The sequence below is a fragment of the Amphiprion ocellaris genome, chromosome 14, assembly GCF_022539595.1.
Source record: "Amphiprion ocellaris isolate individual 3 ecotype Okinawa chromosome 14, ASM2253959v1, whole genome shotgun sequence".
In the NCBI taxonomy this organism is placed as follows: Eukaryota; Metazoa; Chordata; class Actinopteri; family Pomacentridae; genus Amphiprion; species Amphiprion ocellaris.
Genome location: NC_072779.1, coordinates 18,509,981 through 18,534,398, shown reverse-complemented (window position 1 = coordinate 18,534,398; position 24,418 = coordinate 18,509,981). Strand labels below are relative to the sequence as shown.

Below are 24,418 nucleotides of genomic sequence, written 5' to 3'. Positions count from 1 at the left end.
CAAACATCGTCAGCTGTGGCGTATTCTCCCTCTGATGTATGTTCCTCTGGTGCAGTTTCTATTTAATATCATCCTTGGCATCATACACACTGGACGCTGGCACCTGATTGTCTCATACACAGACTGTGTAGTATTCTTTGTTTTTTGCCGGTACAGTGACACGGGTGACCGTCAGTTTTTGTTGTCTTTTTAATAAAAATTAAATTCTGACACATTTTGCTGTCAGTTATGGATTTTGTGGGGATTTTGCTTTCTTTTTTCATTGACTGATACAGGTGGACATCCAAAGGAGTTGACATGTTTGTATTCGCTCTACCCATCAGGTCCACAGTAAACATTTAATTAAATAATTTGCACATGGCATGTAGATTGTAATCAATATGTCAGTAACAAGAAAGTAATAATTAGTGTGCATTAGATACCATTTAGCACCTCATCATTTAATCATTTAGAAAGTGATCAGGGCCCAGATATTCAGATACTTTCAATAAGATACAGATAGGGTGACTTACCTTTATCTACCAGTTTAATTTTGATCTCATACTGTATTTGTCTAGCACAACTGAGACAGTGTCAACAAAAACAAAAGCTCACTTTTTTTTTTTTTTTTTTTTTTATACATGTAATGAATAAGCCACTATACTTATCTAATGATTACTGAAAAGAACAACCTGCCAAAAAAGCAGAGGCTCAAAGAATCAGGGGTCCTGGTTTAACCACACAGAGATGCAAACTGACCAAAGTTAGACTCAAGTCAATCAAATTAAGACATAAAAAGACTGCAGAGAGATGCTAAATGAACATAAAAGGATGCAAAACTACCATGATGAAATACAAAAGGACTCCGAAGAGACTTAAGACAACCAAAATAAAACTTAAAGGGACAAAAATGAGACACAAAAAGACCAGACAGAGACAAAATACAACAAGAAATAGACACAAAATGACCAGAGACAGGTAAAAGTAACCAAGGTGAGACTCAAAACACCAGCAACAAGACCCAACGTGTCCACAAAGAGACACAAAACAACTACAAACATATCCAAAAAGACCAGGAAGAGGCACAAAACTACAACGAGACACCAAATGACACAGAAACCTGCACGATTGTACCTGTTGTTTTACAATACCTCCAAGCCCAATATAACTTAGAAATCAGGTCTGCGTTTCCATCGTAACAATCAATGATGGCTGTTAACTAACGGAGTTAGTGGTCATGTCAGCATACCTAAACAACTGCTAAAAAGCAACACTTTTCCCCCTCGGCAACATTAATGTAACCATAAAAAACCTCTTCTGCTGCCTAATGTTACCTGTGGTCACCTCTTGGCTGTCACTAGCCTCCATCCCTCCCTGTTGGCTCGGTGGGCTGCTGTCAGTGCCAGAACTGAGCCACATGGGTGGAAGAGAGCCAGCCGAAGCATCGCTGTTGACCTCACAAACTCAGCTTTCTCCTCCAAAATAGAGGCGACTGTCCAGTATATAACTTTAGCACCACTTCTGTAGTGTCTTTAAACTTTTCCTGTTGTTCAGCTCCTGGCTTTTGACTCTTTCTTTCTTTGCATCCTGACAATGTTTTTTTAGTCTTAATTTTAACAACATTGATGCTGATTTCAAACAGTGGGTTTAATGGTTTTTAATGCTGTCACATTTTTTCCCATATTTTTGTCTACCCTTGTCCTTGCAAAAATATTCATTTAACTGGTAAACTATTCTATAGGGCATTTCTGAGCTTCAGAATTTGAAGCCTTGATGCAGTCATCCATGTGTTAAGGTCTTTAGTTACCCAGAATTCATTGCAAATTAGTCCTACTTCAGATATATTTCAGGCAACATCAGTTGATAAAATGGTAATAGTCCAGGCAGTGAGCTTTAGTGGTGTTGCTAGGCAGATTTTTTGCCTGTTTGGACAGAACCAGGCTTGTGGTTTACCCATTTCCAATCGTTATAATGAGCTAAGGTAAACGGCTGCTTTCTGAAGCTTCATATTTTCCATACAGATATCAATGTAGGGTAGATCCCTTTAATTGTCAGCAAGAAAGCAAATAAGCATATTTCCAACAGTCCAGTTCAGTTAGTTCCTAATTTGTCATGTCTCTTCTATAGTAACTAGGATTTTGTTGAGCTTATTGCCGTGTTTCATTGTTAAATTAGATTACATCAAAGAATAATAACAAAAACCTCAAATCAACATTCTTCAAAACTACTATACCAAACAAAATTTCCATTTTTCCCCCAATGGTTCCACTGTAGTTTTTTGTCATTTCACCCCACATAGAATTTTTTTTACCATTTATGTTTTGACCATCCCTTTAAATTTCAGTTAAGAAAAATAAATAAAAGTAATTTCCAAGTTGCGATCCTATTCCTATAGAAATCAAAAATACATGTTGCAATGTCAAACATTTTGGTGCATAATTTTCATGTTTTGTTAGAATATACACTTTGGCTTCCCAAACCAGGAGTCACAGAAAAACATCACTCTCATAATATGGATTTTTTTAAAATGTTTTTTAAATGGTCAAAATATCCTGACTTTCATTTCCTCTTATGGGTAAACCGCAGAACATCTTGCATGTGCCATAATGCACCAGGTTTTTTTGTGAGATCCTCTATTTGTGGTAAATTCCACATATTTAAACTCTCTGTCTTTGGAATTCTCAAGAGCCACAAAGTTAATATACAACTGTTTTCATGCTTTTTATAGTAAACACTATGATTAGTAATCTGGCATTTACACACAAACCTGGTGGAGCTCCCCTTTAAGATCATTATTGGATATTAAAGATGATTTTGATTTAATTGTCACCGCCAAGCATCTGTGAAGTATCTTCGTAAGTACATATAAGAGAAAAAAATGCACACTTTACTTTCTGTAATTCAATATATCTTAAGAATTGACAGTTGTTTCACATCATCTTTTTTCAAAAGCATTAATTTAGATGAATCATTAGCCAGGAGAAAAATGTGCTCGTGGTGTAATTAAAAATTGTATTTGCTCGAGCATTTTCATTGACCGCTCCATCAATCAAACACACTTTCTGAATACACCAGATATTTTGTGGTTCTTGTTGTTCAAGATAAAACTGCAGAGTGTTTCCCCTCGGGAATGTCAGTAAGCAGTGAAATATGGATAGGCCATGAATTAAAAAGTTGCAGGAGCATCTGCAGTTTATGCTCATGGAATGCTATGCACTATAGTGAATCGTGCACATTACCCATCAGTTTGATTGATTATTAGGCGGGCAGTTGTTTCAATTTCATGGACAATGTCACATTTCCTTACCCTATAACCTCAGAGGGAGATTTAATGGTAATGAATCCCGGTCCCTTAGTAAGTTTAATGCCATCCAGGTCTGGACGTGGGGTAGTAGAATGTGAAATGTAGTAACACTTCCCGGACTGAGAAATTGCTCTGCAGTGGATGCATACTAGCCCACTGACATAAATCTGCTGCTGTGGTCACTTTCAATTGCACTGCCAGATGAGAAGAGGGTGGTGTCACACCGAGTGGCACATGTTAATGAATATTCATGCAGGTAGAAATGCATGCAGCTCCATAGCAGTGTGGACAGTGGAGAATTGGATTGGCAGACAGATTTAGATCTTAAACAGAAATGTTTTGATGGAGTTTGTTACTTAGTTAGTTCTGTCTTTGGTACTGCATGCTTCTATTTTAGAATAATGTCTCCCTAAACCCCTTCTCATCCCACCGTCTGACTACACTACAATGCAACTTTTACTAGAGAAATGCAACAATTAATTTGATAAACTGTGGAGATAATATTAAACCTACAGTGCAGAACTTTTGACTTCCCCTTTTGGCGTCAACACAAACACACGTTTATGACGTATGCCTCACTGTCCATTGCTTTCTTTTATTATACATTTATATGTATAAGTTCTGCACTCCAGCTTTAAGTTATACCATAGAATTATTAAGTGATTGTAGCCCTTTCCATGTTGGTGGCATTTTAATTCAGAATGTTTGCTGTGAAACTGCATCAAACATATACTTTCACAGTCTAGTTCATGGTAGAGCACATTTTGAAATGGGATATCTTCCTTTAACATTACTTGAACTTAGCTTAACCTGATTGACCTGAACATTCAGGAAAGCTGATGCAGAGTTGCATCTGAGCAAATTTAGGGTAGTAAGGAATTATTCTCACAGAACAAAATCCAAAATATATCATTTGATACACAGAGATGAGTTCTGAGAGGTCAAATCAGCATCTGGAGAGGGATTTTAAGCTAAGTGAAAAAGTGCCAGGCACAGCACTTTCCTGAGCTACACCCATTTCAAGTGGTTTAGCTTTGTTGTTGTTCATGACCATAAAATTTAGAACTGCTAAATAAAGTATTTATTTCTAAGTTTTTTTTTCTTGACGGGGCCATTAAAGGGTTAAAGGATGATCAAAATGAAGTCATTTTAGGACGTTATCATATATTCTTGTAATGCAGTGGCATCCATAGGTCAACAGATAAAGATCCTAAGACCACTGTGTTGCTCTGAATGGCTTTAAAGCAACAAAGGAAGAAACAAGGGTTTGATTTGTCAAAGCGACTTTCACATGTTATTCATCCCCCTGCAACAGACTTTAAATAGAAGCATGGTTAACTTTAATGCTTGTTTCCCATCACATTTACTCTCCTTGTTTCATTTCCCTCTCTCCACTCATTTGCTCTGACCTTGACACAGATGGATATACCACAGACGACATCGTATTTTTCTGGCAAGGAGGAGACAGCGCTGTGACAGGCGTCGACAAGTTGGAGTTACCTCAGTTCTCCATCGTTGGCATCCGCTTGGTGTCCAGGGAGGTCAGGTTTACAACAGGTGAGACAGCTAATTAGACTGAAAGTCTGCATACACACAAATGATTCTAACACCATCCATAAACATCTCTGTATCCATGTTGCCAGCGTGAGCTCTGTGAGTGCAGGCATCATTTAATACGTCATTGTCACTGTGGGGAATTTAATTATATGTGATCATGCAGAAAGATAATTTCCTATTCAGTGCAGCGGATTGAAGGTCACTATTTTCATATATTGCAAGCACAGAAAAACAGATTTGCAATAAACAAAATGCAACTGAAGAATGACACTCACAAGCTACCTACTATACTAAATAACTACAATTAATTCACTGGTGTATTTTATTGTCAACTTCATTAGGGGCATTAGCAACTTCACAAACAAAGCAGAATAAATGTACAGAACTTGTGTTTTTTTATCTATACATCTACTTTACTACATTTAATGGGGACATGCTATAATTTATACTCTACTACTTATAACTGAAGCTGGCAGGTTACTTTCCAAATTGAGTTTCTAAATGCTAAATACACTTAGATACTGTGGTGCAATAAAAGCACCTTAAACTAAATATTAATAGCAAGTGTAGTAGGTGGTAGTAATGTAATGGTTCAACATAGCACCACTTGAAACAGCTGAATGTTTACTATTTTTACCATTTTATTTACAATGTGGTACTGTTAATTTTCTTTGGGAACTCAGTTATTTACTTTCTTGCAACGAGACAGATGGAAAGATTGATAATACTTGCATTTCATAAATATGACGCAATGGTCAGCAATGGGTTAGTTTAGCTCATTACGAGTTTAGTTCAGTTTCATTTATATAGCTGCAATTCACCACTCGTCATGGGACCTTACATGATTAAAGAGAGACACCAAAGAATCCAAAGATTTCTCCATTATCTCGCCCTTTGCTGGTGGTGGAGCCACAATTTAGCACCAACAAACACCTACTGAAGTCTGTACTTGGATGTTGGAGAGGGTGGTGGTGTAAGTTAGCAGACTATCACCCAGCAGACTTGAGTTGAAGCCCCGTCTTGGACCATCACTATAATATTATGTTTGACCTTAAATATTCACATTTAAACTTTCTCTTTCACTCACTGCTTTTCTCTCTGTGTTTACTTGTGTTTTCAGACAGGGATTGCTAAAGTTCAGTCACCAAACGTACCTGGGTTGATTTTGTTTTTTGTTTGTTTTTTTAAAGTATAATGGTTTGGGTGAAAATACACCCTGTCTCTGCCTTTCCCACATGCTACAATGCTCCATTTTGTACTTTTCCAGGTTGACGATTCCACCGGAGATTTTGCATGCACCTATTAACATGACCGCAAGAGGTCACCTACATCATCGTGTTTCTGTTTATCAACACTCAGAATGGATAATAATGCACCTTCTGGCCTAGCAGAAGGTCGAGGAGATCCCTCCTGGTCCATATGTGTGGGAATGATTTGCGATGATAACAGCCATCTAATGGGCTGATAACGTCCGGACTGGGTGCTCGGGGGGGGAGGCTGCCATCTGCCTGGACTGGTTGGGGTGAGGACGAAGGGGAGGAAGGGAGTGATAGCAGATAACAAACAAGAGAACAATAAATGATGGGACCATTAAGCACAGTTCAGGAACATGCAGCTCTGGAGCCAGAAATACCTGCAGAAAGAACAAAACACAAACTACGGGAGAGAGAAGATACAAAGTTAATGGCATGCGATGGTGGCATATAAATGAATGGAGAGTTAAAGAGAGGATAGTAAAGGAGAGGAGCTCAGGGCATCATGGGGAGTCTGTGGGCCTATAGCAGCATAACTAAAGGCTAGTTCAGGGTCACTTGAGTCAGTTCTCACTATAGGCTTTATCAAAAATGAAAGTTTTAAGCCTAATCTTAAAAGAAGAAATGGTGTCTGCTTCCTGAACCCAGGCTTAGAGCTGATTCCACAGGAGAGGATAGCTGAACGCTGTTCCTCACATAAAGAGTGGAAGCATTAGGAAACAGCAAACCCTTATCCAAAGATACACAAAAATGCCTGCAAACACCTTCAAACTTTACATATTATCACAATATAAATTTGTATTACAACCAAAAAAAAGACAGCTTTAGTGCTGGACTATTTCTTGGTTCAGAACAGTGACCTGGTGTGTTGAGCAACATGATGTTTCCAGGCAACCCGCAGGTAACTCAGGGATGAGATATAATGTTTAGATGGATTTTTTCACCTTAGAAAAGAGCGAGGCTAGCTCATTCTACTTGTCCTTAGGTTAAGATAAACTAATACTTAATGGACTTTATTTTTCATATTCAACATACAGATGAAAGAATTTCAGCAAGAAGGTGAATAAGTTCAGCTTATTTCTGACAAAGATTCAAAACTGGCTTTCGATGTGTTACAGGGGAGAAGATCTTTCTCTTCATTCACAAAAGATAAATGTGTTTGTGATTTGAAACCTTTGTTTAAATATACCAGCTGTTGTCTGAGCGGACGCTAGTTCCCCCTCAGCAGCTGCGCAATTCTAAAAAGAAGACAAAAGTATAATTTATGTATGATTGTCATGTTCGAGTTTAATGAAATCCAGGAACATTTGTTGCCACCATTAATCTGGCATGTACTTGGGTGATCTAAGGCGTTTGTCTCAAACTTGATGAAGAATGTATGCTAAGATATCGATTCATTAAAAGATTTACAGGAACCTGGAGATGATGAGGTCATTCATCATTGTGCGTTCCCCACAGCAAAGAGCTTTTTAGATTAAAACCATTGGGTTTATGTTAAGCGATCTGAAATAAAACTGTTGTTAAAATACATAGTACAGAATTTAACTATATTTAGAGCAATGTGTGTACTTTCTCACCTCTTAAATATCTGTCTAAAGGTAACAGAGACCTGTGAGGTCCTGCCTTGATGCTTGTAGTGCATTTTGCATTGTATTCTAGTACTTTAAATTAAAGTGCAGTCAAAAGACCAGTGAATGACTTGACACAACTAGCTGATATTTTCTTGCAAAATTTACAATGAATAATTTACCACCTTGCAACAGCATGTATTCTCCCTCCTCTCTCACTGTAGAGGCACGGGTTGCAATTATCCACCTTTAAAATGCCCTTTTGCTAATGTTTAGAGGACAGAGAAAGTGCGAAAGAAAAGCAGAGCAGCTCACTGTGACAATTCTCAGAGGGATGCTGGAGCTGCCTGCTGAGATAGGGGGTTGCAGAAAAATCTGCCGTGTTTGCGACTTTCTGCCATGTTTAATTGGAATCGAACTTGTCCCTGGAAAGGAATCCATCGCTTTGGGGAAATTAAGTGCTCCATCTGAACAAATGGAGAAATGACTACCCTGCGCGTTGTCAAAGTGCAGACTTTGGAACTTTTAAGTTGTGCCAACATTTCCCTCTTCTTTCCTTTTTTTCACTGATGTGTTTTCACTTTTGCCCTGCTCCTTTCCAAAACTATCACTCCATCCTTTCTCCTTACAGGTTCATATCCAAGGCTTTCACTGAGTTTCAAGATTAAGAGGAACATTGGATATTTCATCTTGCAGACATATATGCCCTCCATCTTGATCACCATCCTCTCCTGGGTCTCCTTCTGGATCAATTATGATGCCTCTGCAGCTCGGGTGGCCCTGGGTAAGACACAGCCACTGCTGCATTATTAAACTTCTAATGGTCCCTATTAGAATCCATTTATTATCACAGGACATGTAGCTGTCACACATGCTAAATGTTCCTGTATAAATTGTCTGCATTTACAGGCACCAAATTACTAAAAAAATGCAGCCCACAAATACAGGCTACAAACAGCATCAGTTATTTGGTCATAATGCTCCTGTGGAAACTCTATTTGATGGTCCCACTAATGATTTACTGCTGTGTAAACCCCAAAAGTTGGAGCACTGGTATACATGCTAAAAGTAATGACAAGTAAATCAATGTCTAACCACTTATTGAAAAACAGGACTCACAATTCATCATATATGAAATGTAATCCCTTAAATTAGTATTATATGGAATGTAACAATATTCAGAAACACTCACTAACACCACCACTACTGATGACTTTTATTTAATTTACTATCCAGTAAAAGTTTGGGGTCACTTAGAAATGTCCTTATTTTGGAAAAAAAAAACAGTTTTTTTTCAATAAACATAACAAATCAAACGAATCACAAATACAGTCTAGACATTGTTAATGTGATAAATGACTATTCTAGCTGGAAACAGCTGATTTTTAATGGAATATCTCCATAGGGGTACGGAGGAACATTTCCAGCAACCATCACTCCTGTGTTCTAATGCTACATTGTGTTAGCTAATGGTGATGAAAGGCTAATTGATGATTAGAAAACCCTTGTGCAATTATGTTAGCAGATGAATAAAAGTGTGAATTTTCATGGAAAACATGAAATTGTCTGGGTGACTCCAAACTTTTGAACAGTAGTGTATGCCTGAATTATTGTGTGTGCATATAATGACAATAATAACTCTCAGATGCCCTTAAATTTCTAGTTTTGTGCAAAAGAAAAACATATAAAAAAAAATTAAATGCCTTGAACTCCATGAAGCAGTAGCATAACATTAATTTAAAGTCAATATTTGTCCAAATTACAAAAACTGTTTTGACACAGGTACTAGGGGCTCTGTAAATAAGGTGACAGCTGTAAAAAAAATAATATGGCATTAAACAATATTTATTTTGAAGAACGGATGGTGACAAATTAAAGGAAAAAATAAAACTCTCAACCCTACAAAGTTTCTCTTTTCACCTTTATTCTGTGATGAAACATTCCTGTCCTGATGGTCTCTTCCAGGAAGACAGTTCCTCCATCCATAGGGCATGAGTGGCTTCTGAATGGTTTGAAAAGATGTGAATCACATGACATGATCTTTAATCCCCAAATCTCACCCCAATTGAACATCATTGGTAGACTGAGTATTATTTAGACCGTGCTCTCCACCTCCACCATTGGAACATGAAATGAGAGAAAATCTAAAGAATTCTCCTCTCTCCAGTTGAGTTCAGAGAATTGGAAAATCAAAGAGGCCCAAAGCTTCTTCTTTCTGAAGTTTTTTTTTTTTTTTTACAACTTTTCAAAAGTTTGCTTCACATTTTCTTGTCAGTTGCATGTAAACATGGCTACTGAAAGTTCACGTCTTTCCATCTGCTCTACAGCATTCTGTATTGGCATTGTGCAGCATATACTGTACTTTATAAGTGCTTATGCAGTGCAGTATTGTTACATTTACATCAGTAAGTGATCCAAAAACTGCAATAGTAAATAGTTGTTTTTGACAATAATACAGTGTAAATGTGTAAAGAAACTTGATGAAATTTTTGTTTCTGACGGTGAACTCTGTGTTTCTGTGTGCTGCTTTACTCAGGTGTGACAACGGTGCTTACCATGACCACAATTAACACCCACCTTAGGGAGACTCTCCCAAAGATTCCGTATGTGAAAGCCATCGACGTCTACCTCATGGGCTGTTTTGTGTTTGTGTTCCTGGCCCTGCTTGAATATGCCTTTGTAAATTACGTGTTCTTTGGCCGGGGCCCTGCGCAACAGAAGAAAATCAATGAGAGGCTGAACAAAGCCAACAACGAGCGCACAAGATACGAAGAGAAGCGCCTGAGGGAACAGGTTTGCATCTTCATCTGCTTCCTCTCTTTTCACTCCACTTCTGTGTCAGTCAGAGTTCAAGTACAAAACTAGATCTATGTTCTGCATACAAGATTTCCAGCCACAGTCATTTAATCCAAAGACCCATGAACACTAGTCCCCAACGTAATCTTCCAAAAGCATACTGATGCCACCACAGCCCAATATGCATTCACCCACCATCATCCATTGCTTCTCCCTCAAGCACTGACTGCTTTTTATTGAGCATAGCCTCTTTCATTGAGATACCTATTCATCTAGCTCAACAGTGGTGTAAACATTCTCATTTCTTATTTAGGTTGTTGTCTATGTTTATGCTGTAGGCTTTATTCACTCTCACTCTGCCGCCTTGTGTTTTAACATGTGTTTTCCTACTAAATTGAACAAAGCATTGAAATGCAAGATGCATTTCCCACAATTTGGCAATAACCAATGCTAAAATGGTCAGACTGAATGAAGCCCACCCTCTGTTCTCTGTGTGAAGTACTAAATGCTATGCTTATTCAGAAGTTGTTCCTGTTAACTTTATGTCTTATGCATTGTGTAACCTTTGAGAAAAATGTGCTTATTTGCCAGTATTTTGTAGCCGTTTTAATGTTCTCTTCATTTTTCTTTCACATTGCAAGGACTCCATTTCCGTGCCGTTTCAAACCAACACCTTCAGGTCATTTACACAGCGAAGAAATCTGTATCTCGAGGAACAAAGAAAAGTTGGGGTACATTTATTTAGCAATCATATCAGCTGTAGGCCAGCCCTCACAGTAAACTCTGATGGTTAAGGCTGTTCAAATTACTTGTGGCTTTTTTTGAAAGTGAAAAAAACACTAATAGAAAATTGTTAACTATATCTGTTGCATGCAAGAAATGACATTCCATATCATCCCTACATTTTGCTTAAGCCTGACAGCTTTGGGGATGGGAGGGAGGTTAACATAAGTATCTATTTTAAGGGGATTTGGGGCTGCTGCTCAGCATTGCAGCCTTCACTGACTCTCGGTGTCGGTTCGCTCTCCTCGCAGGTGGATGCTTACGGAAACATCCTCCTCACCACGCTGGAGATGAACAACGAAGTGATGCCATCTGACGTGGGGAGCAGCGTCAGTGACTCTCGGAATTCGGTCATGTCCTTTGACAGCTCCGGGGTCCAATTCAGGAAGCCCATGGCGCCCCGAGATGGCTTCAGCCACCACTCGCTGGATCGCAGCGCCATGCGGAGCCGGGCCAACTGTCGGCTACGACGACGCTCCTCCAAGCTCAAGTTGAAAATCCCAAACCTGTCAGATGTTAGCACCATTGACAAGTGGTCCCGGGTCATTTTCCCTATCACCTTTGGATTTTTCAACCTAATCTACTGGTTGTACTATGTGAATTGATGTGCATCCCACTAGGAATCATGGGCCATATTTTGAGAGCACATTAAATTGGCTTTGATACAGTTCCAAAATATGTATACACATATACAAGTTGAACATATGTATATGCATATTTCTATATATTATATTTATATATACACGTGTGAAATCTGAAGGACCTTTCTGCTGTACAAAATATTAATAGGATGACTTGAATGTTTAAGAATAATTGTGAGAGAAGAATTTCAAGGCTTTGAGTTTCTTTTTCCTCCTGAAACAAACAAACAAACAAACCAACAAACACGAGATCCCACCAGGGGTTTTTGGAACTAAAGACTGCATGATATTTTTGCTATAAAAAAAGAGAAAAAAAGCAACGAAAAAACGTGAAAAAAAGAGGAAGTGAAAGCTCTCGAGAGAGAAAAGATGTCTCAGAGTCCCATTGACTTTTTATTGATACTTATTGTAATCAGAAATCCTCTACTGCAGCTCATGAAATCAGTGGTGGCTTGTCTGTTCAGGCATCAGCTGAGTGAGATCCTTGACACCCCCCCGTCTCCCCCCAACCCGTCTCCCCTCCTCCTCCCCCTTCTTCCCCCACAGCCCCACCCCTCACCCCTCGCCATTACCCATGGATAACATGCACGGAAGATCTCCGGTTCTACTATGTACAGCAACCTTGTTTGGATTATGTGTTGTTCCTTGGGTTTTTTGAAGTGATATTGTTCTCTTTATCAGACATCAGCTCTGGCCTAATGGTCTCCATTAGAGGGCTGCGTGGATGGGATGTTTGACCGCCGCATTCCCGCCCAGAGTCAACGCAAACTTGTATTCCGTTCTCTTCTCATGTTATTTTTAGAAACACGTCCTGGGAAGGCGGGAAGGGAGGGAGCCGGGTGGGGGGGCTCTTTTTCATTATGGTTAAAAACAAATACTGATTATTGTAGATATGATTTTGTCTTGAAAAATACTGTGATTTCAGAGAGTGTCAGAACATGTTTTAGAGCTAGGGCATTATGAGATAAAAAGAGTCAAAGGTATGCATTACTCATTTTGATTGTTTGAAAAAAAAAACATATTCTGTACATTTTATCATTCAGTATTTCATGAAAGTATACTTGTGTTGTTTCTTTCCTCCTGATGGTCGATTCACATGCTCTTTAGATGCAGAGTTCATTGACGTCATATCCTGCTTTGTGTTTGCTAAAAAGGAAAATGGGGAAGAGGGGGGATTGCTTTTGTGATTTGTTTGAAAATTATTCCACGGTGAAGATGTTCGAACATGTATATTCAAAAGAGTCAACATATCCGCCCACAGTTTGACCAGTTGTCATTCAGTATACAGTATTTCTTTGTTTGTTTGAGCATTTCTTCTGTGTTGGATTCGCCGTTTTCTGAAGGCAAGATTATTCGATTGGGATAATAATGGGGCAGAAGGTGTGGGGAGGAAGGATTCAACATTTCACACTCAAACTCAGTCAGTGCCGTTCCGTAAAAACACTCCGAACCCCGAGGATCAGAAACGAAAGCCTGATCAGGAATGATACAGTGATTCTTGGGGAAGAACACGTCCGATAAATAGCCATGAATTGAGTGAAAACATGACCAAAAGGCCTATAATCCATCTGCATTATTGTAGTTTTGCTCTTAAACACACACACAAACACTGCATTTTCAGCACTCAGGTTCATTTGCAAAGAAGAAAATGTACTGTAGGACCTTGATATTTATTTTATGTATATACTTATTGAAAAATCAGACTAGATAATTGTGTTTATAGATTGCAGATTCCAAATCGAATTTGGTTTGCGTATTCACCAAATAAGGATGGACGAAATACAGATGACTGAGGCTTAGTTGACATTGGACATCATGGTGAAGAAAGGAAAATCCATGTTTTAGCTTCAGCTGAAGTGCATTTCAGCGTTTTCCTCAGTGCCACCTCCACTTCAGCAAGCAACGAGTAAATACCTGCACATCCAAATCTACTAAAGAGAGAAATTATACATATATAAACATGTGGGGGCATAAAGAAGATGGAGGAGCAGCAGAGTAACGAGAAGAAATATGGGGGTATCAATTTAACATCAGAAACCACCTCTCCTCTCTGGTGTGCAGGCTTTTGTATGCATAAGATGTGTTCAAAAAGGAATACTGATCAGAAACCAGTTTGTCTCCTCAAGTCTTTGTGTTTGTACAGTGAAGTGGTCCGAGCTGTGATCTGGGTTTAGTATTTCTTTTTGTTTAAATTTTATGCATCATTGTCATATTTTGTAGAGAAAAACAAAGAAACTAACTAGTAGTCCATAAAAAAAATACACACAGGCAGTGCTGAAGTCGATGAGAGCAGCAGGAAAACAGCGAGATGAGTTTTACATTTGTCATCTGTGAGTCCAAACGTGTGGCCAAAACATTGTGATTAAATGTGAAAAGAAAGTGTTTCATGAACCATAAAGCAGGTTCTACTGTGATGAGGAATATGTATTCGGTATTGTAATGTAGTAAGCATAAAAGTGAGAGTGGTAAAATCAAGAGTTCTTCAAAAGTTGCCAAATAGGAATGAGTTACGGTTGAAATGCAGTGCAAACTTGAAAATGCAAAAAAGGAAAATAGTAGTTTTACAGAAAAAGCTCTCCGCTGAGTAAGCATTACACTGTCAGGCTCTTGATGGACATTTTAGAGCAAAGAGAAGCAGAGATGTTTTTATTCCTCTCAATCCTAATTGTCAAAGTCTGGCCTCCTGCAGTGCATTTACCCACAGTATCACATCTCTTAAGGCACAAATGCTATATACAGCTTTTTCTACACATGCAGTAGTCCTCCCCAACAACTGTGAACTGACTTTGATGTGTTAAACTGTTGAAGTTCCCCTTTGACTCATTATATACATCCCTGTGACACGTATGCTGCAACTTTCAATGTGACAAATGACATTATTATAAGGTACAATTCTCTTTTTGACACTCGATTTTTGCAATCAGATGAGAATCAAATTACAGTTTATTCCATTATTGGTATAGTATTTCTGATGTTCCCTTAATTAGGGGTATTTCAGACATTTGCATTTATGTTACAGGTAGAATTTCTTACCAAATTCAAATAAAGGCAGGTGGGAATGAATGCGGGTTCATACAAATAATACACATTACAGTGTTTTCTTATATATATTTTTGCATCATTTCATCCCAATCTGCACACTAACAGCTCGTCAAACTGTTCAGATGGAATATGATGGATCTTTACTAAGACTGTGAGGCCAGAGTATTTGTTTCAGTGCAAAATAAGCACATATTGTTTGTAAAAAAAAAAAAAAAAATATGGGCAACCATAAATGTTTTTTGAAGTAAAACAATGGAACATGTTTGACTAAGAAGCAGCCTAATCCATCTCCTATGTGATCTCAATGAGATGCACTTACAGTACATTTTGTAATGTAGCTGAACACAAGTATCAAATTCTGGTTCAGGTTTCCAGAAATGGATACAAACATGCCTGTTCAGGTATTTTTTTCTTTTGAAAACAGTTGATGCATATCTTTACTGAACTCCACACACATATGGAGGAGAAACATTAGCAGCCCTTACATGCTCGCAGTTAATATATCCACCACTCATTTCAGTCAGAACATGTAATACCTGCTTTCTGAACATGAAATCAGCACATTCATCCCAAAAGCTGTGAGGATCTTCTGTTTGATGCTTTCTCCTTTTAGGATATTTGCTTCTAAGAGAGAGAAATTACATTTCTTTTGACACATATGTTCAAGGAGTAGACGAGGAGGAAAAAAAAGTGTTGAACTGATTTCAATGTGAATTTTCTTGCCTCTAGTGTATATGTGTAATTACATGTGAATTGTACTGTAAATATGATATCTTTCACTTAATAGTTCTTAATGCATGAACAAAAACATGGCAGTTCGTAATACCAGCTAGCCTCACTGCTAATGGCATGGACAGCTTCTCTAGCATTGGCATACTTCTGCAAACGAAACCTAAAAAATGAAACACAAGAAATGCACGGTGTGAACAAAATAATGGTAGAAATCAACGCAAAGTCCTCAAGCAGTGACGGAGATTCTGATGGTTTCATCTGTTAAGTCCAGAGTAACGCTAATGCTGGCGCTGCCTGGAAATTACAGGATGTCTTGGTGCACTGTGAGCGAATGGGAATCTGTAGCTGAGCGTTCCCATTTTTCTGATCTGACCTCAGCAGGAGATTTCAGCACTGCACACCTGCTGCGTTTACCTCAACAAGTCACTCACGAGTCTACTCAGAAAGTTGCGGGCATGATCGGCTAGCTGGCTTATAGAGGCTAGAGGAGCAGGGTTGCCTTAAGAAGGCGAGTGGGATGTTCTTTCCTGTTCCTCAATAAGACAGTCACGTGTGCCCTTGAGCAAGGCACTTAGCCAATTGCCCAGGTGCAGCTGCTCAGTTGCCGAAATCTGTGCAGGAAGGTAGCATTTTTTTTTTTTAACTAGGTGAGAGCATTGATAGAAAATTTGTTTCCTGGATGAAACACTTCCACAAACGTCCTTTAGTTCTATAGGAGTAAATTAACCGAACACTGTCATGTGATTACACCGAGTCTGTTACATTGGGGTAATGCTCTTTGATTCTTGTGGTACGTACCGTGTTAGATGCCTTTTCACATTTTGCCATAATTAGCAGTTGGGATCTAATATGGAAAAATTTCTGAGTCACGTCACTCTCCGTTGACTCCACTTTAAGAAGATGTGCGAGTGAATCTCCTCCACCAAAACACCAGAACAAGGCTGACAGACTCCTCACTGTTGGAAGAACTTTGCTTGGTGCGTTCATTATTTTGTACGTACCTTGTAGGTTTTGTTTTGCATGACCTGAGTTTTGAAAGGTTTATTTTCATATATTTTTACTCCACACCATCCGACTCATCGCCACAGCCAGGAAAAAGAAAGATCCAGTGTTTACATGCTCAAATTGCACTTGTTTTACAGCCAGCTCTATAATTCTTGTGAAACAAACTGTTCGTAAAACTGGAGGACAAATGTAACCATAGAACGTACATCGTGTGATTCCTGCGAATCATGAACATGTACTTCTAGAAGATGTATTTACTGTATGTCACGCAATTTGGAATAGATGCACCAAGTGCATGCTGTAGTTTTATCAGGTTCAGCATAAGCATTAACATCAAACGCCCTTCAACTACAAAGGATGTAAAGGATGCTCGCCAGTAGCATCTGAACGTAAGCCATGTGATTGCACACTGAGTGGGTGTTCCCTGTATTTTCTCTTTAATAAGTTGCCTCTGGTTATGGTCTGTTCTTACTGTATGAGGAGACTTGCAAGAAGCTTTGCTGATTCGCAGTTACACATCAGTATACTGTACCTCCCTCTTTGGAAGAGTCTAGCAGGCAGACTATCTCATGTTTAACCAGTAGGTGAGGAAAGATTTTCCAACACTTTATGATATTTGGCAATGAAAAAACGCAACCCACAAGATCAACAGCCCATTTATTTTTCAGTATGAATTAGTAAATGATTTTGTTCATTTCTGTGTTCATTTCTGATTTATTGTATTTGTTGCATTTGTTATGGATTGTTATTCTTACTGTTGTTGTTGTTTTATCATATGAAGGAAATGTAATTCATCTGATATACTGGCACTGGAAGAAAAATGCATTTGGTTTTTGTACTGTAATTGTTTTGTTCACATTGGGCGCTTATTTGATTCAGTTGTTTAAAAAGGTGTTTGATTTCAATTGGAGTATCACTACTCATGGAATCAACATTTGTGTAGTATGAAGTTGTATTTTTTTTGTCAGTGCAAATTAATGTTATAGTGTCAATCAGCTTTTTTAGGTGTTTGAACAAAATGTGTTTTTTACAAATACAAGGTGTTCAAGTATGTGGTATAAAAAGGGTTATCATTCAGACAACTGACTTTTTACAAATAAAGGCTTATACAGTAAAGAAAGCTAATGTCTTTTCATTTGCCCTTTGTGGACTAATATACAGCATTGTTTCATTTGACTTTGTATTAATTTATTTTCAGATATTAGTCCCCAAAAGGTAAATAGCATACAATGTTGCAAAATAAGAGGATAAAATCAGGTATTTTACCATTGCTATTCCAGGTTGTTGTCAGAGCTCTCACCTCTTAGTTGGTGTCTTGCTTTTGATAAGGACTGTTGGATATGAAGACAGTCCGAAAACAAAATTTAAGAAAAATCAAGAGTGTCTTCTTTTAATTTGATTACAAAACATTGCGCGTTTATGAGAATATACCTCCTTTCATACCCTATTTCCTGAATAAAGACGCAAAGTGACTCCTGCTGACAAGTGTAATATTTGCCCCCTTTATCAACTACTAAAATCTATTAACCAGAATTTGCTCATTTTACAGATTTCTCTTTTGACATTGTTGGTAAATGTAAAATATACATACTGTGATGCAGGAAGGCCTGTCTGGGGCAGTTTGACTTCTGCATATTTCAAGCACTAGATAATTAATTTGGTTTGTCTGGCAGCTGAAAGTCTTTGCAGAGACTTTTTGTCCTCTGCTTGAGGACGTGACGCTATATATGGTTGCACATTTGGATTTTTTTTTTCTTTCTGGATGCACTCCGGGCTTGAACTGCAGCAAAGGTTTTAGGTGGTGAAGGTGAAGAGAACACCCTCTAAATACGACTGCACTTGGAGCGGAGAGAGCAGTAATGATTCAGTGGGGCATTTGAAACATTGCGTTCCAAAGAATGTCTCGAAATTTTAGGAAATAATGTAGGAAACAATGGCGTCTAAGTCAGCTTATTGATATTGTGAGTTCTGAGAGGTAGTTTGGAGGCCTTTGGGTGCAACCTCTGCCCCACTTTTGATCAACAACAAGATGAAAACATTGAAACACTGTGAGCAACACATTGGAGTATCATCTACTATCACCTCCAAATCAATTTAAAAGGCTTTTCCTACATATATAGATGATCACAACTTTATTAATGCTATTGAAAGCAGTGTAAGATAAATGAAGAGACAAGACAAGAGACAAACTGGCATTATTTCATTGTTTTTTATTGCATGAAACAGCAGCATTTCAACAAACTAATCACTGCTCAGTATGAGGTCACACTGAGACAGGTATTGATTAGCTGAAGCTTGGTAACCCTTTGGTCTTATCTGTTTCTTTCTGTCATGGGATGATGCAGGATTAATTGTGCTGTTAGCCAATAGGCCTTTTTCACAGAGGACAATTTGGGTAAAGTTGGTAAAGTACAGGTGTTTCTACCAACAAATGTCGCAGTAGACTATGACAAAGCAGATACCAGGACGCTAAAACTGACAACTAACTGGAGTTTCTTTTTAAAACCTGTGGACACCAAGACTCTACATTTAGATCTTATTTGTTGCTAAAATTTACTGCAAATTGTGCCTTTATTCCAAGTCAGACTTGAGTAAAATCACTTTAGAGGTCCATTAAAAGTCCCCTCTTTCATATACAGCACTAAGCTCCTCTCTCTGTGGAGTTTTCATGTTCTTCCTGTGTCTGTGTGAATCCTTCCTCCCACAGTCCAAACACATGCAGGTCAGAACCACTAGAGACTTTAAATTGCCCCGTGGGTGTGAATGTGTCTGCCTACATGCGTGTTAGCTATGTGATAGACTGGAAACATGTCCAGAGTGAGCCCCAGTGCATGTCGGGATGGACTCCAGCCCCCTGTGACCCTGAACAGGATAAGCAGTTTAGAAAGTGGATGGATGGTTGTCCGCTACATGTCACCGTCTTTGATTAGATGTAATTATTTGTGGATTTGTTGCTTATATGATCAGAAAAACATATCCATGTGGCTTGAAATCTTTAACAATAATCAACATATAGCAGTGGTTAATTGCACATTGATGGTTTTAAACAGTCGTGAGCTCCAGGCTGCATCGATGATCTTTTGAGCAGCAGCATCCGCGGACGCTAACACTTCAGTGTTGTCAGGAGCACGATCCAAGGCCTTATGTGTAAATGGTGCACATGCATACAAATGACATGTACACAGCTTAGTGTGCGTAGACATAGATTTCAGGGGGAATGCAGGGGATATGTCCCCGTCAATATTTAGAACTCATGCATTTATTCCTCCTCGATAAAAGCATGGAAAAAGCAAAGGACTTTTATTTTGAAAAAACGCTAACATTTCTCTTTCTGCCCGAATTTTGTGCATTCCTTTACATAAATTCATAAATTGATGCAGGAAGGGCACAAATTGGTGCATAAAAAGTTACCAGAATGTAGGAATTAAGCAGTTTTGCTGTTTGTTTTTCTGGTTAATGCATCCCCTTATGTCAAACTGAAATCATTCACCCATGTTGGTGTGCAAAGTTTAGGATTTACAGCATAAGAAGTGCATCCATCCATCCATTATCTATTCACTACTTAATCCTCACTAGGGTCGCGGGGGGCTGGAGTCTATGTCAGCTGACTTAGGGTGAAAGCAGGGGACGCCCTGGACCGGTCACCAGTCTATCACAGAGACACAAACAATCACACTCATATTCACACCTACTGGCAATTTAGAATGACCAATTAACCTCAGCATGTTTTTTAGACTGTGGGAGGAAGCCGGACATACACAGGGAAAACATGCAAACTCCACAGAGAATGTTCCCAGGCCCAGGCCAGGATGCAAACCGGGGATCTTCTCGCTGCAAGGCGACGGTACTAACCACCAAGTCACTGTGCATCATACCACTGAGCCACCCATAAGAAGTGCACATGAAAGAGTAAAAACATCATGAGAATTCAGATTTGGTGAAGGATTAAGTGAAGCAGTGTTATTTCAGCACAAAGTCCAAGTCAGATTTCTAATAACCACTGATGATGTGGAAACATCACTATACAGATTAAGATGTGAGAGATGGAGCTGAATATGTATATTATTTTCTGCAGCTTAAGACTTACAAAGGTACTAACTAAATACTAACTGACTAAATGCAATTATTTTGAACAAAAGCAGTCCAGTGAGCCGAGCAGCTAGTTTCCTAGACATGGATTAAGCCTAGTCCTAGACTAAAAGAAAAAAAATCTATGAAGATCTTAATTGAAAACATGTTTTTTAGTTTAGGATGGGGTATAATTAATGTCTGGAATAATGAGCCTAAAAATTTACAGCCACACAAACAGCAGCTACTTGGAAACATCAGGGGTTTGAGCTAAAAGCTAACATTAGCATGATGTTTTTCTCACAACTGTGCTGATGTTTAGCAAGGAACATCTACCATGTTGTCTTAGTTCAGCATGTTAGACTCCTATTGTCTGCAAATTAGTGCTAAACATACACTGATAGGAAAGGCATTACCACAAATTGTATGTAAAAGATGGGCGTAGCCTCTAGGTTTGAAAGTGAAACCAATGTAGAAATGCCTCATCCTGCATTCTTTCTAACAACCAGCAGGCGTCGACTCCTCTGGTTGCCTAAAGAAATGTGACTGTATTGTAGTCATTGAGAAAATGGCCCTGTTTCTTAATTGATCCGAATATTTTTTCTTAATGAATCTGTGGTGCTAATTGTGAGTTTAAAGTCCCCTTTAATACAGCATGATGTTCATTTTGTAAATTGTGGTCCTATTTCGAGTGAAATAGACAATAAAGCAGGGGGTTCCTTGCAGCTGACAGTTTGCTAGTATATCATCTTGCAGCGTATTTTCGGGTTCTTAGTCAAATCCCACGTGTCATCAGGTCCCTAAATTCAAAACCTGAGGCTTCAAAATGACACTTCAATCAAATAACTGACATCACGGCCCACAGTTTAAATATAGTCTGTCAGCATTACAGAAGATTTGCAGGTATTCTTTCATAAATCAAATTATTAAACAAAACAAAGTCTTAAATAATCCAACATATGCAGGTCAAGACATTATACAGGATAAGCCTGAATTTGAACAGCTTCGCAGTGAAAACAATAATGCCAAAAGACAATTTGGCATCATTTCATTGCATTTTTATTGGCTGAAACAGCAGCATTTTAACAAACCAATCAGAACTACTACTAAGTGTGAGGTCACACTGTGACAAGTATCGATAATCCATAGTTTGGCGATCCCTGAGTTTTATCTGCTTGTTTCTGTTGAGGGATGATGCAGGATTATTTGTGCTGTCAGCCAATAGGCCTGTTTCACAGAGGACATTTTGACTTTTCATTGTAGGTAAAGTACAGGTGTTACTACTAACAAATGTCCCAGTAGACCATGACAGAGCAGATACCAGAACGCCGAAACTGACACAACTAAATGGAATTCAGCCATAATGATTTCATTTGAAAACCCATGGACACCAAGACTCCACGTTTAGGTCTGATTTATATATTGTTTGCAAATTTTTTCCAGGTCAGGATTAAATGAAAAATCTAATGTTGCTCCACAAAATATATTTATATGTATTCAAAAAGGAGCTTTTGATGTTCCACTATATTCACATGCAAACAAACACTACAGAAAGAAAGGTTTTGCTTCTGCTGCCAGGTTGAGTAGCAGCTGTAAGCCTAGACTCAAACATGCAAAACAGCCTCCTACCAGCCATTAAAATAACAGCTACGACCTGCCTCACTCCTGTTTTTGCCCAGTTCCCCGTTTTTTCTGCTCCATATCAGTTCTTTTTTGAGACATAGCTGTTTTACTATAAATAATGCATAGAGGTAAGAAAAGGCATGAAGCAGCGCTGTTACAAGGAGAGAAAGACGTTCTTTAAATTTCCAATGTATGCAGTATATAGCATAAACCGACATAGTTTACACTGAAAATGGAGCCACATGTTATTCTACTGATTAGTATTTTTCAGAATCATTAGACTTGATGGATCATTTAATCCTGTTCATGGTAGTTTAATTGTTACAGGATTTTTTTTTCTGCGTCGCACAAAGACACAGTGGGACCAAAGATCTCAAATTTGGACTCATCAGACCAAAGCACAGATTTCCACTGGTCTAATGTCCATTCCTTGTGTTTCTTGGCCCAAACAAATCTCTTCCGCTTGCTGCTTTTCCTCAGTTGTGGTTTCTTAGAAGCTATTTGACTATAAAGGCCTTAACTGGTATAGTCTCCTCTGAACGGTTGATGTAGAGATGTGTCTGCTACTGGACCTCTGTATATATATGCATGTAGAAAACATGTTTCTGCTTATTTCACACTTTGTTGTTCACTACATAATTCCATATGTGCTCATTCATAGTTTTTATGTCTTCAGTGAGAATCTACAATGTAAATAGTCATGAAACAAAGAAAAATCCCTAAATGAGAAGGTGTGACCAAACTTTTGACTGGGAGTGTATATGTCAGTCCTTTCTTTAACAGTTCGTGTCTGTGCCAAATCAAACAACTGAAGAACCATTAAATTGTCGAACAGTTGATGGGTAGCTGCAGTTGATCTTAGTGAGCTTTGGAGCTATCCATGTTAATACCAGAATTTACAAATATCAGCAGCACTGATTTGTGGTCAGAGTTCAAATATTGATTCTATGGAATGAAAACCCCTTAATACATAACCAGGGAACCTTGGAGTCAAAGCTCCTAATGCATGATCAGGTCACAAAAACATGTGGCGAAGCAGCTTGTTTGGGCAACGTCACCACAGGAGATGACTGAACTGTGCTTGAATCATTCGGAAAACATACAAAAAACATGTTGTTTAAAATGCAACTAGAGTCTGATACAAAGCCACATTTCCATTCACTATTTTTGTGGTGCATTTTATTTTTCTTTGCACCTCTCCCAGGGCTGCTTTTCAGCTCTGGGACACAGGTTGCTTTTATTTCTGCCTCTGAGGAGAGATATACTCAAATCCGACCACATACCTTGTGGGTAAAACAAAGGAAGAAGTGACCTCCAGCTTCCATATTCTCTGAATTGATTTGATTACTGCTGTGACAGACTTACTGCGTCTGAGCTGCTTTGTCGTTGTGCGTGTTGTATTTCATCTTGCTTAGCCTCCTTCCATCGCTGTGACCTGTGTAATGATCCTGTGCTGACGTGTCCTCCCTCTGATACGATGCAGATTTAATGCACAGGTTTGTCCCTCCTAATTGATTTCTTTTAATTTACTCTCCATCGACTCCACCAGGCTCTCCAACAGCTGATTACACCTCTAAGTGAGTTCACCTTGAGCAGAGCTAAAGTATATAAATAATATGTCCAACATGCCATGATGAAGAGAGATCACCTTTATTAAATCCAGATCAGCTTATAACCCGTTACAGCTCATTAGAATGTGCTGAGAGTAACCTTTGGAAAAGCAACATAACTGTAGAGACAAAATGAAGCGTCTGTGTCTGAGTGTGCCTGTATGTTCATGTTTCTTTCAATGCATAGCCTCCTTCTGCATTGGAGTGCATGGCTTGGCGTGGAGAAGATGGATACAGAGCCGGTGAAGCAGCTCAGCAAAATGTGCCTTCCATTTCCGTGTTCTATTGTCAGCACTCCATATAAAAACATAAAATATTGAAAGGGTGCATTAACATGGGTCAGGAATTGATGGCTGTTCCTCTGTGGGGAAAGAAAAAGAAAAGTGGTCAAAAAGCAGCGTGGATGCTGCGGCTTTGCGGTTTAGAATATTAGCTCTTGCTTTCTGCCAAAAACATG

At 38.7% G+C, this 24,418-nt stretch overlaps 1 protein-coding gene across 2 annotated transcripts in view; it reads left to right on the top strand.

Moving 5' to 3' along the window:
- The window catches only part of gabrb4 (gamma-aminobutyric acid type A receptor subunit beta4), a 69,148-nt gene extending 51,016 nt beyond the window's left edge, over window positions 1–18,132 (top strand). The window contains exons 6-10 of one of the 2 annotated variants that reach the window (XM_023275408.3): window positions 4,703–4,840; window positions 8,293–8,445; window positions 10,198–10,454; window positions 11,099–11,188; window positions 11,492–18,132. In XM_023275408.3, coding sequence (XP_023131176.1) covers window positions 4,703–4,840; window positions 8,293–8,445; window positions 10,198–10,454; window positions 11,099–11,188; window positions 11,492–11,845 — 992 coding nt within the window. In that variant the 3' untranslated portion in view covers window positions 11,846–18,132. The remainder of the gene's footprint in view (window positions 1–4,702; window positions 4,841–8,292; window positions 8,446–10,197; window positions 10,455–11,098; window positions 11,189–11,491) is intronic. The other variant, XM_023275410.3, reaches the window with a different exon arrangement.
- Window positions 18,133–24,418: the final 6,286 nt, after the last annotated feature.